We start from the raw sequence: 18171 nt of genomic DNA, 5'->3' as shown, positions 1-18171 counted from the left end.
CCTGGCCCCTGCCTCCTTCCCACCTTGTTTCATGCCACTTTCTCAGTCTCTATGCTCCAGCTACACTAGCCTCCTTTCACTTCCTCAGTAATCTCATGTGCTATTCCAGTTTAGGGCCAGGGCATATATGCTTTCCTCTGTCAGAAATGGTAGAAATGGCTAGTTTTCCCCAATAGAAATTCTCTCCTTCTTGTACAAGTTCGCTGTCCAATAGAGCTCTCAGCAATGACAGAAATAATCTAACTCTGCACTGTCCAATACAGTAGCCATTGGCCACATGTGGTTATTGACCATCTGAAGTGTGGCAAGTACAAATGGGAATTTTTTATTGTTAATTTTTCTTAATTAAAATTTAAATAGCCACAGGTAGCTAGTGGCTATTGTGTTGCACAGCACAATGTAAAACCACATGGTCATCTAGCTAAAGACTTCATATCCCAGCCTCCCTAGTACTGACATCTAGTGCTGTGTTTCATATCTGGCCAATAGGAAGTGAGTAGAGCTGATGTGTGCAATTTTCCAGCCATGCCCTCCCTTTTCTCATACCCCTGTCTGCCAGCTGGAATGTGGGTGAGGGGGTGACCATGTAGATAAGGGCAACAACACAGAAGGAGCTGAGGTTCCCCTACCATGGAACATCAGCTCTGGCCTACCCATGCTCTGATCGTTCCACAAGAGAAGAACATATTTCTCTCTTGTTTAAGCAAAAGGGTTTTTTAAAAAATCTGTACCCTACTACTACTGCTCAGCCTATTCCATCTCTGAAGTATCCCCCATTCACCCATTGTTCTCTACACCTATACCATATTCGTCACCTTCATAGAGCTTCTCCTCATTTACGGGTATAAATTTGTTTATCGTCTATCTTTCATACGAGACTTCAGGAAAGTAGATCATATTTGTTTGGTTCACCCCTCTATCACCAGACCTGGTATTTAGAAGATGCTCATTAAAAATTAGTTGCATGTTGAAATGAATACTGGTCTCCAGCTGACCAGGCTAATACATCCTCCTTTAAAACATATAATACAGGTTAATCAAACCTATACAAATCAATCTACAATGAAATAATCCTTTAATCTGACATTTTCAGGAATTCTTATTTTAGTTTTCCTTGTTTCTCATAATTTTCTATAACTGAGAGGCATAGGTTAACAGCACAGGTTTTGGGATAGAGTTTAACACATTCATGGGACTCCCCAGTACTGGATCCATTACAATGCTTTGCTCTTTCTTGAGGTGAATGGAGTTTCTCACCGAAAACGCTACCAAAGCAGACTGACCTCACAGACCCCAAAAGCCACTGTGCCATAATTCAACAGCAATAGACCAACCCAGAGCAATTACCCCAGTTTGTATTTCTCCTCCCTCCTGTTACCTGTTGGGGCCTTGGTGTCAGCTTTCTTGCTCTCCTGGTCGCCCCTCACGGCCCACACGTACACCGTGTACTCCTCGCCCGGCCTCAGGCCCGTCAGCATGGTGCTGCTCTGCTCCTTTCCCACCGGAACCTCCTGGGTCTCTCCATTGGCAGAGGTGTAGCTCACCACGTACCTGTCGATGGCAGCCTGCACTGGCTCCCAGGAGACGGTGGCTGTGTTCTCTGTCACCTGGTCAGTCACCAGGTTTTTGGGGCTGTCAATGTCTGAAAGGAAAATGCTGATTAATATTAACAGACTATAGAGTGTGGATACTGCTCACCATTTTGCTCAGGGCGAAACCATTTCATGTTTTGTGTCTCTTCCATGTTCTATGCTCTTGTTTGGTTTTTAATCTGTTTCATGACCATACATCATATTTCGCCAGATAAATTTTGGCTCATCAAATAATTAGCACAGAACAGAATCTGAAAATGTGAGCTATAATCTCTACCAAGAGTTTAATGAAACACATATTTTTATTCATTTAGTAAGGATATATAATACCCCTACTATGTACAAATCATGGCAGGCCCAGAGTTGAAGATGTGTTCTCTGCTCACAAGAAGCTAATTTTACATCCAGTATCCTATCAATAATGACCTATCATAACATTGGGGAAGATTCAGATGTAAGGTCCTAGAAGAGGAAGGCTTTATCCTCTCGCCTTTTACATTCCCAGTGCCTTGTATGTACAAGGAACATCGAAGGTGCCCAATAAATATTTTTAAATGAATCAGCAAAAAGTAAAACCCAGTTTTTAATATTCTTCAACGTATCACAGATTTACCTGTAGTGAATATACAAACATATAGTCCTATATTATATCTCCCTCACAATAATAAGACTATAACATTGGAGTTATCCTTGTCCTCAAAACCAGAATTATAATATGACTCATTGAGAGTAAAGCAAGATACATACATCTACTTGCTATGGCAGATGTAAAGTCTACTTTTTTAAAGTTGAATTTTCAATATACTACTGTTAATATCAACATTTGATTTCCACTTTCTGTTCCCGCTCATAAACTCAGTAAGAGTCCCTCAGTACTATCTACAGCAAAGGATTCATGCAATCAGAGGAGGAATGGATGGATAGGATCATTAAATCAAGGCAAAATCATATCTTTAAGACTGTCATGTAGACTATGGAAATGTGCAAAAGGGAAGTAAGGGATGATGTGTGCAGTCTCTTACAGAGAGTCACTATCTGCTCTTCCATAAATCATCTTTCCATCAATATCAAAGAAGAAATACCAAACTCAAACAACCACAGGCTTAGCAGTGACACAATGATAATGCATGCTCCATTACCTGTCAGGGCCTTGGTGTCGGCTTTCTTGCTCTCCTGGTCGCCCCTCACGGCCCACACGTACACCGTGTACTCCTCGCCCGGCCTCAGACCCGTCAGCATGGTGCTGCTCTGCTCCTTTCCCACCGGAACCTCCTGCGTCTCTCCGTCAGCAGAGGTGTAGCTCACCACATACCTGTCGATGACAGCCTGCACCGGCTCCCAGGAGACAGTGGCTGTGTTCTCTGTCACCCGGTCAGTCACCAGGTGTTTGGGGCTGTCAATTTCTTTAAGAAAAAGTTGGGAAAAGCCTAAATTTGAAGCCAAAGATGCTATACCCACCACCCCATCATTGTGATTTTCCTTTTCCGAGCTCTCTTTGCACAAGGCACCGGGGTCTTTGATGAGAGTCGAGGGAGCAACTGATCCCCTGTTCTCATTTTCAAAGGCCTAATCATTATGAAATTGAGATAGTTTCTTGGCTTACAGCTCCTTAGAATGTGGAAATAATAGTGTCTACTGAACATTATGGCACATCAAAACCACCAATTAAATGGCATCTGTCATGACGTTCACGGTATGTAATTTATCATTTTGTCAAGGGCCATATCACTGGCAAGTATTCTAAAAATATCGCAGGCAATGCAATGACCAGATCCAATGAATGTCTTTGCCGAGTCTGATGAACACATTGTCATACAAATTCACTCTCCCTTCCAGTGGGCTGAGAGGTTTCATGAACAGTTCATCACTGTCGGGGACAGGCCGCCCACTGAGATCAGCACTACGGGTCGCTTTCTTTCTTTGATCTTTAAGATTTCTAACTGCAAAGGCCCAGCTTAGGCCACATCCTGTGTTACTATGCACACTCAAATCCACAGGCTCAAATTCATTCCAACTGACCATTTCTCAGTCACTGAGACAGTCAACAACTCTTTCAACCACCACAACATGGAGCCTAGAGTGTCTACAACTAGAAGCGGGAAGAGTGCATCCAGTACCCATGTGGAATCTAAGCCCTCACTTGACATAGGTGTGCAATGGACACAACCAATCCAATGTCCACAGAGAAAATGTGGAATGGGTGTGGGAACGGTAGCCATGGGGGCTGCTGGGTGTGGGGAACGGGAGGAAGAGATGAGATGTGGAGGCGTTTTCGGGACGTGGAGTTGTCCTGGATAGTGCTTCACGGACAATTACGGGACACTGTAGATCCCCCCAGGGCCCACTGGATGGAACGTGAGAGAGTCTGGGCTATGATGTGGACCATCGACTATGGGGTGCAGTGATGCTCAGAGATGAACTTACCAGGTGCAATGGATGTATCACGATGATGGGAGAGAGTGTTGCTGTGGGGGGAGTGGGGGGCGGGGGCGGTGGGGTTGAATGGGACCTCATATATTTTTTTTAATGTAATTAAAAATAATAATAATAAATAAATATTTAAAAAAAAAAAAAAAACAACCTCTTCTCTCCTGTTACCTGTCAGGGCCTTGGTGTCGGCTTTCTTGCTCTCCTGGTCGCCCCTCACGGCCCACACGTACACCGTGTACTCCTCGCCCGGCCTCAGGCCCGTCAGCATGGTGCTGCTCTGCTCCTTTCCCACCAGAACCTCCTGTGTCTCTCCGTCAGCAGAGGTGTAGCTCACCACGTACCTGTCGATGGCAGCCTGCACCGGCTCCCAGGAGACGGTGGCTGTGTTCTCTGTCACCCGCTCAGTCACCAGGTTTTGGGGGTTGTCAATGTCTGAAAGGAAAATGCTGATCAATAAACACTATTAACAGGCACCAAAGAGAGGGTCCATTTGGCCTAGGCTGACACCATTTCCTCTTTGTGTGGCTTCCCCAATTCATATGCTTGGCTCTCAGGTGTTTATGGACATAGATCTTATTTCCACAGCTGGACCCTTGGATCCTCAAGGAGGCAGCACAGGAGTCTGATGAGCACTAGATCAGAGTCAGAAGAGCTGGTTCCAGTCCCAGCCCAGAGAGGCAGAGCAGAGGGACAAACAGCCTTGGGCTAGAGGCAGTAGACCAGGGATCTGGTCCCAGCTCTGCTGTCAGCTGTCTGTGGCCCTGGACAACTCAGCTTCCTCTGTTTCTTCATCTGTAAAATGTGGAGTTTACACTAAATAAAAATTTTTTATTATCTTTTTTTTTTAAAGATACATAGATCACACAAATGTTACATTAAAAAATATGAGGTTCTCTTATACCGCCACTCTCACCACCCCACCCCCCGAATAGATTTTAAGATAAGATAATATTCCATGAATAAGCCTTGAAACTAACTCAATGGCTCACCAGCTAACCTGGTGACCTTGTTGAAACCATGCACTTCTTTATAAGTGAGCTTTCCCAGCTGTAAAATGGGGATATTGATTCCTGTTCTACTCATCTCAAATTTACCTTGAGGACCAAGTAAATGAGGGGGAAAGGCCCTTATTCATTGCATATGGCAATGTAAAATGCTACAACCACTTTGGAAAACAGTTTGGCAGTTCCTCAAAATGTTAAACAGTTTTACCATATGACCCAGCAATTCCCATCCCACTTATCTACCCAAGAGACATGAAAGCATATGTGCACAAAAAAGGGTACACACAAAATGTTCATAGAGTATTATTCACAAATATCAACACTGTACTGCATACAATGGAATATTATTCAGCCATAAGAAGAAATGAGGTACTGATAGATGCTTCAACATGGCTGAACCTTGAAAACATTACACTAAGTGAAAGAAGCCAATCACAAAACAATGCATATTATATAATGTCTTTTTGGTAAAATGTTCAGAATAAGCAAACCTACAGGCAGAAAGAACTGGTTTCCTAGGGCTGGAGGGGCAATGGGGGCCAGGGGTAGAAGGTGACTGCTGCAGGTATGGGGCTTCTTTTTAGGGAGATAAGAATGTTCTAAAATTTTATAGTGGGGATGGTTGTACAACTCTGTGAATTGTACACGGTTAAAAGGATAAATTTTATACTGTATAAATTGTATCTCAATAAAATTTTTATTAAAAGTGAGGAATTCAATAGTAAAGAGTTTAAAATATATAAATTGTCATTGTATATAATTGGAAACAGGAAACTCAGAAATGGGCACACAGGAGATACTCAAGAAAGGATTTATTCACTAAGAAGGTAGTTACCTTTCATTTTATAAAAGCGTTCAGAGCAAAAGCCATTTCCCTAAAGTACCGATCTCATGAATCTTAATATATATGGTTTCTTTATATTCCTTTCCTTTCATAAAGAAATAATTACTGATAGATACAGAAGGAAATACTTACTCAAAAAAATATATAAATGCATAAAGATGGCCAATCTGGATTATCAGTCTTTGTAAGACCAAAGTACAAGACCACAAAATGGGATCGTTATTTTAAGAGAATGTATTAAAGACAAATAAGGGATGATGTGTGTATGTAGTCTATTACAGAGGGCTACCATATACTCTTCCATAAATCATCTCCTTCTGTCATTAAAGGAAAGGAAAGCTAAACTTGACCAACCACAGGCTTTGCATGGCCGGTCATACATTGACAAGAACAATGATTCACTACCTGTCAGGGCCTTGGTGTCGGCTTTCTTGCTCTCCTGGTCGCCCCTCACGGCCCACACATACACCGTGTACTTCTCGCCTGGCCTCAGGCCCGTCAGCATGGTGCTGCTCTGCTCCTTTGCCACCAGAACCTCCTGGGTCTCTCCGTCAGCAGAGGTGTAGCGCACCACGTACCTGTCGATGGCAGCCTGCACTGGCTCCCAGGAGACAGTGGCTGTGTTCTCTGTCACCCGGTCAGTCACCAGGTGTTTGGGGCTGTCAATTTCTTTAAGAAAAAGTTGGGAAAAGCCTAAATTTGAAGCCGAAGATGCTATACCCACCACCCCAACATTGTGATTTTCCTTTTCCGAGCTCTCTTTGCACAAGGCACCGGGGTCTTTGAGGAGAGTCGAGGGAACAACTGATCCCCTGTTCTCATTTTCAAAGGCCTAATCATTATGAACTTGAGATAGTTTCTTGGCTTACAGCTCCCTAAAATGTGGAAAGAATAGTGTCTACTGAACATTATGGCACATCAAAACCACCAATTAAATGGCATCTGTCATGACGTTCATGGTATGTAATTTATCATTTTGTCAAGGGCCACATCACTGGCAAGTATTCTAAAAATATCGCAGGCAATGCAATGACCAGATCCAATGAATGTCTTTGCCGAGTCTGATGAAAACATTGTCATACAAATTCATTCTCCCTTCCAGTGGGCTGAGAGGTTTCATGAACAGTTCATCATCATCGGGGACACACTGCCCGCTGAGATCCGCACTACTAGTTGCTGTCTTTCTTTGGTCTTTAAGATTTCTAACTGCAAAGGCCCAGCTTAGGCCACATCCTGTGTTACTATGCACACTCAAATCCACAAGCTCAAATTCATTCCAACTGACCATCTCTCAGTCACTGAGTCAGTCAACCTCTCTTCTCTCCTGTTACCTGTTGGGGCCTTGGTGTCGGCTTTCTTGCTCTCCTGGTCGCCCCTCACAGCCCACACGTACACCGTGTACTCCTCGCCCGGCCTCAGGCCCGTCAGCACAGCGCTGTTCTGCTCCTTTGCCACCGGAACCTCCTGGGTCTCTCCACTGGCAGAGGTGTAGCTCACCACGTACCTGTCGATGGCAGCCTGCACCGGCTCCCAGGAGACGGTGGCTGTGTTCTCTGTCATCCGCTCAGTCACTAGGTTTTTGGGGCTGTCAATATCTGAAAGGAAAATGCTGATCAATGAACACTATTAACAGGCACCAAAGAGTGAGACCATTTGGCCTGGGCCAACGCCACTTCCTGTTCCTGTGGCTTCCCCATTTCATACGCTCCTCTTGGTTCTCAGGTGTTCGTGGACATGGACCTCGCCCCACAGCTGGACCCTTGGATTCTCAAGGAAACAGCACAGGAGAGTCTGATGAGCACTAGATCAGAGTCAGAAGAGCTGGTTCCAGTCCAGAGAGGCAGAGCAGAGAGGGACGAACAGCCTTGGGCTGGAGGCAGTAGACCAGGGATCTGGTCCCAGCTCTGCTGTCACCTGGCTGAGGCTCTGGACAACACAGCTGCCTCTAACTGAGCCCCAGCTTTTTCATCTGTAAAATGTGGAATTCAGGCTAGATGGAATTAAGTTTCCTTCAAGCACTAATATTCCATGCACCTAATTTCATAAAATGAACCTGTTTGGTGACCTCAGACAAGTCACTTCACTTCTCTGTGTTTGAGTTTTCTTAGGTATAAAATGGAATAGGTAGAAGTTATTGTACATATCTCTCTGGTTTTTCTGGGAACCAAGGGAAAAAAATCACATTAAAAAGGACTTTGAAAATATTAAAATATTACAGTGTTTCCAGCTCTGAAGCCAAGCTTCATGTTTGAATATTCACTCCACATTTCAAAGTGTAATCATGGGCAAATCATCCAAAGCCTCAATTTTCTCCACAGCAAAAAATTGTGGGGAAGCAGATGTGCCTCAACTGATAGAGTGTCCACCTACCATATAGGAGGTCCAGGGTTTGCTACCACGGCCTCCTGGCCAGTGTGGTGAGCTGGCCCACATGCAGTGCTGCTACATGCAAGGAGTGCCATGCCATGCAGGGGTGTCTCCCGCCTAAGTATGCCCCACGCACAAGGAGTACGCCCCACAAGGAGGGCTACCCCATGTGAAAAAAGCGCAGCCCACCCAGGGTTGGCAGCACACACACAGAGAACTGACACAACAAAAAAGAGACACAGATTCCCGGAGCCACCTGACAAGAATGCAAGTGCGCACAGAAGCGAATGGACACAGGGAGCAAACAACCGGGGGCGGGGGGGGGAGTAGAGGGGGAGAGAAATAAATTTTTTTTTTAATCTTAAAAAAAATTGGGGAGGGGGTGGGAGATAATAGTACATAAACTGTAGGGGTGTTGTGAGTAATATATTAAGTAACCATAGAACAGTTCCTGACACAGAGTAGATGACCAATGAACATAGCTATTATTATACATGTTATTTTGTTGATATATAAATGCAAGTGCTTATGTTTCTCTAGATTAAGCACATACGAGGTACTCAAAAACATATTTGGAACATTCCTTTGTTCCAAAAAGTTCACTGCAAAAGTTATTTCCCTAGAGTAATTTGCTCACAGAACCTGCACATTCGTGAGATGGAATGTTAAAGTGAGACTACTGCCTTGGTTGAGCTGTGACCCTGAGAAAATCAGTGCCTACATTCCAACGTGAGGATTCACAACCAAGGCAGACCAAAAGTGTTGTGATTCTTGACTCATCAACCATCTCCAACCTGTAAATTAAATTGGAGAGGCCAAAAAGGTGGACTCAAAGAGTAGATTTCATTGGAGAGAGTTATAATGGGCAACCTCTGGGTAGAACTTGAACCTTGAATATGTAGTTTCAACGGGATCACTTAAAGAGCTTGTATGTATGCCCTAGAGCAGTGGTTTTTAATTTTGTCCTCCAAGAGATAATTGGTTATGTCTGGAGATTTCTTCAGTTGTCACAATTTGGGGGGTGGGCGGGAGAGGCCCTACTGGCATCTAGTGGGTAGAGGGATGCTGCTAAGCATCCTACAATATACAGGGCAGCCCTTCCACAACATGTTGACTGGAAATGTCAACAGTGCCAGGGTTGAGAAGCTGGACCCTAGAGTTTGGGGAATATAGGGAATTGGTGTCTGACACATGCCTGAAAAATCTAAGAGGTGAGAAAATGGCTGGTTACTCTGCTGCAGAGCAAATAGAAACAGCAGGATTGCAAAAGACCTGTGCATCCAACTGAGTGGACAAAGGATGCGTGAGCCTTGCCCATGGACCAGATGTGGGCCAAAGCAAAGGAGAGCCCACCTGGAGCTGTTTTAGAAACTGTCCAAGATACTTAAAGGGGTAAGGTGACCCCACCAGAAGAAAGCTGGGAGCATCCCTAGATGTGTGGATGGAGGTATAAGAGACCAATAGGAAAGTTGCATTTGCTCACCAGATAACTACAGTGGGAGATTACCAGTGGAATAGGGTAGGAGAGGTATCTCTGAAGAGCCCACGGAAGCATTCCAATGGAAAATGAGTCGGCTTTAATCCTTGCCTCATGCCATGCCCAAGCCAGCCCTGACTGTTACATTCAAGTAAGGTGTCCCCTGGCCCTTTAATGCTCCTCCCTCCAGACCTTTTCTTCCCTTCCTGATGCAGCAATCACAGAGGGGTCAGAAACTGCATTAGCATGCAGAAAAAGCAGAGCTTTAACCACAGCATTCAACAATACAAGAAGTCAACCATGTCCCACTTCCCACCAATGGTCAAGCTGCAGGAGAAGAGCAGTTTTAACTTAAATTAACTGTGGAGTAACACATGGAAATGGACACTTTCATTAGAAAAATGACGCATTTTTGAGACTAAAGTGACTAAATATTGGCTTATTTTTAACAAATATGTTATGATTTCTTACTGAACTGTTCATTCAAAGGGCAGAAACAAAAGCATGCACCATAGAAAGTTGTTTAAGCAAGCAAGGATAGTTGTTTGTAGATCACAACTCACAAGTCTGGCTCCTTCAACATAATGGTTACTTGTACTTTCTCTGCATATCTTCCTTATCAAGGTGGAGCATTTAGTGTGTTAATAGTAAAGATGTACAGGCAGAGGAAGAACAGAGGATTATGAGCAAAGTCCATCAAACTTTAAAGATCAGGGTTTGGAGACCACTATACAAGGTACTCTTTTTGAGAGAAGCCAGTAAAGGAAATGAGGACTGTACACTCTATTACAGGGGATACCAACTTGCGATTCCTAAAAAATTTCCTTTCTGCCAAGGACAGAGGAGGAAAACTAACTTTGACCAACCACAGGCTTTGCTTGGCAGGTTGTAGGTTGACAAAGAAGGATGCTCCATTACCTGTTGGTGCCTTGGTGTCGGCTTTCTTGCTCTCCTGGTCGCCCCTCATAGCCCACACGTACACCGTGTACTCCTCGCCCGGCCTCAGGCCCGTCAGCACAGCACTGTTCTGCTCCTTTGCCACCGGAACCTCCTGGGTCTCTCCACTGGCAGAGGTGTAGCTCACCACGTACCTGTCGATGGCAGCCTGCACCGGCTCCCAGGAGACGGTGGCCGTGTTCTCTGTCATCCGCTCAGTCACCAGGTTTTTGGGGCTGTCAATATCTGAAAGGAAAATACTGATCAATGAACACTATTAACAGGCACCAAAGAGTGAGACCATTTGACCTGGGCCAACGCCATTTCCTGTTCCTGTGGCTTCCCCATTTCATACGCTCCTCTTGGTTCTCAGGTGTTCATGGACATGGACCTCACCCCACAGCTGGACCCTTGGATCCTCAAGGAGACAGCACAGGAGAGTCTGATGAGCACTAGATCAGAGTCAGAAGAGCTGGTTCCCAGCCCAGAGAGGTAGAGCAGAGAGGGACGAACAAACAGCCTTGGGCTGGAGGCAGTAAACCAGGGATCTGGTCCCAGCTCTGCCGTCACCTGGCTGAGGCTCTGGACAACTCAGCTGCCTCTGGTTAGGCCTCAGTTTCTTCATTTGTGTGGAGACCACGATACAAAATACTCATTTTAAGAGAAGCCATTAACGGAAATGAGGACTGTACAATCTATTACAGGGGATACCAACCTGCTCTTACTTAAAAACTCCCTTTCTGCCCAGAACAGAGAAGGAAAACCAACTTTGACCAACCACAGGCTTTGCATGGCAGGTCGTACGTTGCCAAAGAAGGATGCTCCATTACCTGTTGGGGCCTTGGTGCTGGCTTTCTTGCTGTCGCGGGTCCCCTTCTGGGCCCACACGTACACCGTGTACTCCTCACCCGGCCTCAGGCCCATCAGCACGGTGCTGCTCTGCTCCTTTGCCACCGGAACCTCCTGGGTCTCTCCATCAGCAGAGGTGTAGCGCACCATGTACCTGTCGATGGCAGCCTGCACTGGGTCCCAGGACACGGTGGCCTTTCTCTCTGTCACCCGGTTCATAACCAGGTTTGTTGGGCTATCAATTTCTTGAAGAGAGAGAAGCAATAAGAGAATAGTGGCATCAGAGACCAAATAGCCCCAAAAGCCAAAAATATTTACTATCTGGCCTTCACACAGAAGTTTGCTGACCCTGATTTTAAATAAACCTTCATCTTGCCATCCTTACCTTCTCCCTTTTTCTCTTCCCTAGAGGAAAGGTTAGCTTTCTAGAGGGCCCACCTAGATCTAGGAGACTATCCACCACGAAATACTTCAAGGGCCAAATGTTGATTAACACTCGAAGAAATAACCATCACTATCACTTACATAGTTCTCACGGAGTGCCAGGCACATAAATTAACTCAGGTAAGTCTCACAACCACCCAAGGATGTAGATACCCTTATGTGCCCCATTTTACAGATGAGAAAACGGAGGGCCAGAGATGCAGTAACTTGCCCAAAGCCACTCAGCCAGAAAATGGTAGAGCTGGGATTAAAATCTGGGCAGTCACCTCCAGAAACCATACTCCTAACTATGTATCTGCTTCTCTGGGAGGCTCTATATTCTGTGACCGTCCAGAATGGAGCCTACATGACAAGGGAGTCCTTTTCCTGCCTTTCAAGTGTTGGAACCTCAAGCGGTTACCAGGCTTAGGCTTCTCTGAAATAAGGACGGTACCAGAGATTTAAAGCAAAAAGGGATGGCCAGGTCGTCCCCCAGTAGTCTCAGGTCATCAGCAGGCCCACTAAGCAGAAGGACTGGGAGAAGAAGAGGGAACCCTGTAGATTCTGAAAGCTTAAAGGCAGAATCTGTACATTTGCTTAATGTTGACTCAGGATGCAAACCACTTCCATGGTCTGAAAGAGAGCTCCAGATTATGTGCAAAGTGCCTGGACAGCCACTGCAAACTGAGATAAGCATTCAATTCACCATCGGCCAAATGTTTTGAATTTTCACATTCAAAAATGAAAATCAGAAAGTGTTACGGGAAGTTTTGGATCACAGAGTGGTTCAACAATGGCAGCGGAGGAATACTGATATGGGATGTTATTGACAGGATATATATGGTTGACAGGGAGTTATACAGGGCATATGCCCAGGGTATATGGTAATGTCTATATATACTCATAGTGGAAACAATTAAAAACAACAGCTGGGGGGGTACTGGGCTCCTGGCCGGGGGGTCACTGTTGTGGGCCCTGGGAGAGCAGCGGCAATCCTCCAGGTGCAACGGCAAGAACCAGGAAGGAAGGAGGGCCCAACAGTGGGCTCTTGATACTAATGGCTACACTTTTGAGCCTATGCACCTGCAATAAGAACAAGGCCTAGAGTAGCATTGTGCCTGGGGGTTTCCTCCTGACAGCCTTCATGTTACTCAAATGTGGCCACTCTCACAGCCAAACTCAGCGTGTAGATGTGATGCATTCCCCCCAGCGTGGGACACGACACCCGGGGATGAGCCTCCCTGGCACCGAGGGATCACTACCACATACCAGCTGAAGAAGCAACTAGAAAATGACCTTGAATTAAAGATTCAATGCAGAACAGCAGAATATACCTATCTACATATAATAACACGACTTCGGGAAGCGGTTTGACCTAATGTAAGGGGGAAATGGAAAGGAGAAATGAGATTATAAGGCTGTGAGTCTCTAAAAAAGAGTCTGGAGGTTGTCAGAAGGAATACCCCTATGTACAACTGAACAGAGTCTAAGAGACAGATAAGGTAGATACAACCCCAGGTATTGGTTCTTTTGAGGGATAAAGAGACCCACGGGTTCTATGGTCATGGCAGAAGGGGTTCACTGCCATGACAGATGGCCCTTCTTTGGAGCTGGTGTTTCTGCGTGATGGAAATGGACTCAGAGGGGATCTCTTTTCACAAGACTTGCATGCTACTTTATTGGAATTGTAGTTGGTGCTGGGTTTAAGATATATGTAGGGGATTTGAATCTCTGGACTGATAATATGACACCCAGGCCCAGAGCCTCAACAGACTTCAGCTCCTACACTTTGACTTATTGGACTTACTCCACTCAGCTAACATGGAGTTGAAGAAGGTCAACCACCACAACATGGAGCCTAGAGTGTCTACAACTAGAAGAGGGAAGAGTGCATCCAGTACCCATGTGGAATCTAAGCCCTCACTTGACATAGATGTGCAATGGACACAACCAATCCAATGTCCACAGAGAAAATGTGGAATGGGTGTGGGAACGGTAGCCATGGGGGCTGCTGGGTGTGGGGAACGGGAGGAAGAGATGAGATGTGGAGGCGTTTTCAGGACATGGAGTTGTCCTGGATAGTGCGTCACGGACAATTACGGGACACTGTAGATCCCCCCAGGGCCCACTGGATGGAACGGGAGAGAGTCTGGGCTATGATGTGGACCATTGACTATGGGGTGCAGTGATGCTCAGAGATGAACTTACCAGGTGCAATGGATGTATCACGATGATGGGAGAGAGTGTTGCTGTGGGGGAAGTGGGGGGCGGGGGCGGTGGGGTTGAATGGGACCTCATATATATTTTTTTAATGTAATTAAAAAATAATAATAATAATAAATAAATATTTAAAAAAAAAAAAAAAAGAAAGTGTTCTACTACTCTGAGGGAGTTTGCATATAGAATTCCATCCTAAATAAGCATGACCCACTGTATCAAATAAAAAGACTACTTTCTTTAGTTTGAGGTAAAAAAAGGGAAAATTCACAATTAAGAAACTAGAAATTGCTTTTGCAACCTCCTCCCCACCTCCTGTAAATAAAGAGCTGATGGTAAGTGGACAATGAACCCCTGATTTAGAACCAGCCTTCTCTCTGCCGCGGGAAGCCCACTTCTCGCCCATCCTGCCATTACCTGTGAGGGCCTGGGTGTCGGCTTTCTTGCTCGCCTGGTTGCCCCTCTCAGCCCACACGTGGACTTGGTAGGCCTCTCCTGGCCTCAGGCCCGTCAGCACGGAGCTGCTCTCCTCCTTGGGGACTGCTGTCTCCTCAGTCTCCCCGTCAGGGGAGGTGACACGCACCACATATTTGTCAATGACGGCCTGCACTGGGTCCCAGGAGACTGTGGCTGTGTCTTCTGTCACTCGGTCAGTGACCACATTGGTTGGACTATCAATTTCTTTATCAGAATACATGAGAAAGAAAAATTAGAGGAATCATCTGGCTGGTCAAGGTCACAGATTTATTTCCAGGTGCTTAGAAATCGAGTTCATCTGGATGACCTCTTTCAACCTCCTCCATAATGCAGGAGGGCCTTTCTGTCAACTGTGACAAGTGGACAACTGGCCTCTGCTTGAGCCCTAGGCTGAGAAAGGGCCCCCCGACAGGCCAATCTAATCCCTTCCATTGTCAGACCACTGGGCACATTAGAGAAAATTCCTTCGCATGTAGCTGTTGATTGTGCTTCTACTCTACATGGTCAGATAGAATAAACCTAATGCCTCTTCTGAGAGACTACCTAGCAAGAACTTAAAATCATTTTCATTCTTCTTCCAAATCTTCCTCTAGTCCTCCTCACCCATCCATTCCTTTCAAATTACAGTTTCTAGACCATGTTTCTGGATAAGCTCCTGTACGCCCCTTTTACAAATAAGAATTTCAAACATTAATTTCATTCATTCAGTAATCATTTAGTACATGCCAGGGGACAGAATGACATTCCAGAATCATCAATGAATAGAAGAGTCAGAAATCACTGCCCATGTGGCATTCCTGTGCTAGCACAGCACACCAGGCATGGCCTGGATACAGTGCTTCCCAGTAGGATACCCTAAGGCCACGGCCTCAGAATATCCCTAAATTTTGTCACACCTATCCCTTCTAAACCAGGGTTCTTAATCTTTGTCAACATTTGGCACCAAATGAGTACCACCACCAGAGATTCTAATTCAGAAGTTCTCAGATAAGCCCTGGCATCTTTTTAAGAAAGAAGGAGGGAGGGAGGGAGAAAGGAAGGAAAGAAGGCAGGGAGGAAGGACTCCACAGGTGATACTGATGCACACCAAAGGTTGAGGGCCTCCACCTTAAGTCACATCTTCCCTATTTTTTGCATGTATAATACATCTCCTACACCCAATATTTATCCTTGTTCTATTTTATCTTACAGATTCCATTTAAAATGGAGTCTATAATCCACCATTCCCACTTCTCTTTCCAGCTTCTTATCACTTGTGAACTTAATAGATAAGTCACCTGAGCACATCCATCAAGGTCACTGATAAAGATGTTGCACAGAATGAAGCTGACTCTTGCCACAAGAGCCCTTCCTATATACACATCTGTATCCTTTTGAGCAAAGCCACACAAAAAAGTATCTTACTCTCAGAAACCTAAGCATTTCTCCTCCTTTCCCATGCTGCTGTTGTTCTCTTGGCCAAGGGTTCTCCAGCAGAGAAGTTTCAACCTAACATGTCTGCATGGTTTTGCCAACATCGACTTCAATGCACCTTCCTCAAGCACCATGGCCATGTTCTACTTGTGTGCAAGGAAATAAAATATCTCCACCTTAAACAACTGTCATCTGTTGCTCACCTACTAAGTGCCAATGGATGCTCTTCATATATGACTTTATCTAACTGCATAGTAACAATGTAAGGTATTTATCAGATTCCAAATGTACTAGTTGAGAAAATTAATAAGGACTACTTAGAGAGGTTAGATAAATTTCCTAAGGTCAGCTAGTAAATGGTAGTCCCTGACTCATTCCACAAGCACTCAATGGGCACATACCAGGAACTGGGGACTTAGCAGTTAGCAAAGCAAGGCCCCTCTCCTATGGAGCTGACATTCTCCTGGGAGGAGACAGACAATAAACAAGTAAACAAACATATAATACATTTGGTGGTGGCAGTATTATGGCGTCAAATAAGGTGAAGGAAAGGGATTAGAGATGGACGAACAAAAGATATTTATTATTTTAGACAGGGAAGTCAGGAAAAGTAACATTTGAACAAAGACTGAAGTGAAATGAGGCAGTGGGCTATGTGCACTTTGGGGGAACTTCATAGCAGGCAGAAGCAGCAGCTAGTTCAAAGGCCCTGCTTTGTGTATTCAGGAAACAGCAAGGAGACCATCTGATAGAGTAAGTAAAGGGCTAAGTGGCTGGAGGTGAGGCCAGTGAGGGGATGGCAAGTGGCTTCTGGATAGCCTGGAAGGCCATGGTAATGACTTTGGCCTTTTCCATTGACCAAAATGAGAAGCCTCTGGAATTTTTGCACAGAAGAATGACATTATCTGACTTTATGTTATTAAAGGACCTCCCCGGCTGATAGGGAGAGTACAGACTATAGCAGGTCAAAAGTGGAGGTTATCTGGGTCCCTACAACATTTTATGTGACAGATACCAGTAGTGTGGGTAACTGTGGCAGAGATAAAGCTCATGAGAAAGGTGGGATTTGGGGAATTTCAAAGGTAAAGCTATCAGAAGCTGTGGATGGCTTTGATGTAGGATACAATGACTTGCTGTTTTGAAGCCTAAGCAATCTGAAAAATGGAGTTACCTTTTACAGAGATGCAGAGATAGGAGGGAGAGGAGGGTTCAAAATTGGGGGTAGGGACGGCAATGGGATCAAAAGTTTGGTTTTGGACACATTAAGTGGTAGAGCCAAGATATGAACCCACTCCTGTCATTCAAAGACAACATATTTCTACTTTATACTACTATATCCTAAACAGCAGTATCACCAGCCTTTTCTTATGGAACAACTACCCCCAAAAAATTGTAAATAAAATAACATGTGATTTGAAAGGTGACTGCAATCTGAAATTCAGCAGCTGCAGTAGGATTGGAACTCAGAAAAAAACAGAGAGAAACTGGTCTGACTGTAGCCTCCTGGGAGACAAGGGCTGGGCATGCCTCACTGGCAGAGTGGGCCACCTGAAATAGAGGGCTGGTGCTGACTCAGACCTATGAGATGGGGTCCAGGGCCTCTGGAGGCTGTAGCAGGCTCTGAGAGGATGTTCCAGAGAAAGCATGCACAACAGAGAGGACTCCCTCCCCTTCTGTCAGCCCTTCCTGTGCAAGGCATGATTCTGCACATGATAGGGAGGGGGAAAAAGAGGCCCTCCAAGGTAGCATCTGAAACTGGGAACATTAGTGATGAATTGAAAATAGGGTCATTCAGAATAGAAAAGTGAGAATGGGGGAAAGAGAAGAGCAAGAACACCCCAACAGTCTTGCCTCTTGCCATCCCTTGCCCTCATCTTCTCCAAAGCAAACCAACAGTGTCTCCTACCTCCTCCCCCTGCACAGATTACTTCATGGAGCTGCCAGGAACTGCCACACAGGCCTGTGGCTTTGTAGGGTTGGTGCTGGGCAGGGGTTGCCTGCGAGGGGTAGGAAGATTTGAAGAAGTAATAACAAGCCCTAAAGCTCCTTTTCCCACAAGCAGTCTCAGAGTACTGAAGGGATGGAGAAGAAACAGGAAAAGGCATCTTGGTTACGAAAAGTAGGAGGAAAAAAATCACAAGG

General features: G+C 45.2%; 1 protein-coding gene across 1 annotated transcript in view; it reads right to left on the bottom strand.

Annotated features, from left to right (window-relative positions):
• TNN (tenascin N) overlaps positions 1-18171 on the bottom strand; it is a 67839-nt gene that overhangs the window by 34395 nt on the left and 15273 nt on the right. The window contains exons 6-13 of the mRNA XM_058310158.2: positions 14557-14820; positions 11481-11744; positions 10633-10896; positions 7202-7465; positions 6276-6539; positions 4191-4454; positions 2732-2995; positions 1379-1642 (exon numbers count right to left, since the gene is read on the bottom strand). Coding sequence (XP_058166141.1) covers positions 1379-1642; positions 2732-2995; positions 4191-4454; positions 6276-6539; positions 7202-7465; positions 10633-10896; positions 11481-11744; positions 14557-14820 — 2112 coding nt within the window. The remainder of the gene's footprint in view (positions 1-1378; positions 1643-2731; positions 2996-4190; positions 4455-6275; positions 6540-7201; positions 7466-10632; positions 10897-11480; positions 11745-14556; positions 14821-18171) is intronic.

This window comes from Dasypus novemcinctus, chromosome 13, assembly GCF_030445035.2.
Source record: "Dasypus novemcinctus isolate mDasNov1 chromosome 13, mDasNov1.1.hap2, whole genome shotgun sequence".
In the NCBI taxonomy this organism is placed as follows: Eukaryota; Metazoa; Chordata; class Mammalia; order Cingulata; family Dasypodidae; genus Dasypus; species Dasypus novemcinctus.
This window is presented reverse-complemented; position numbering and strand designations above follow the sequence as displayed.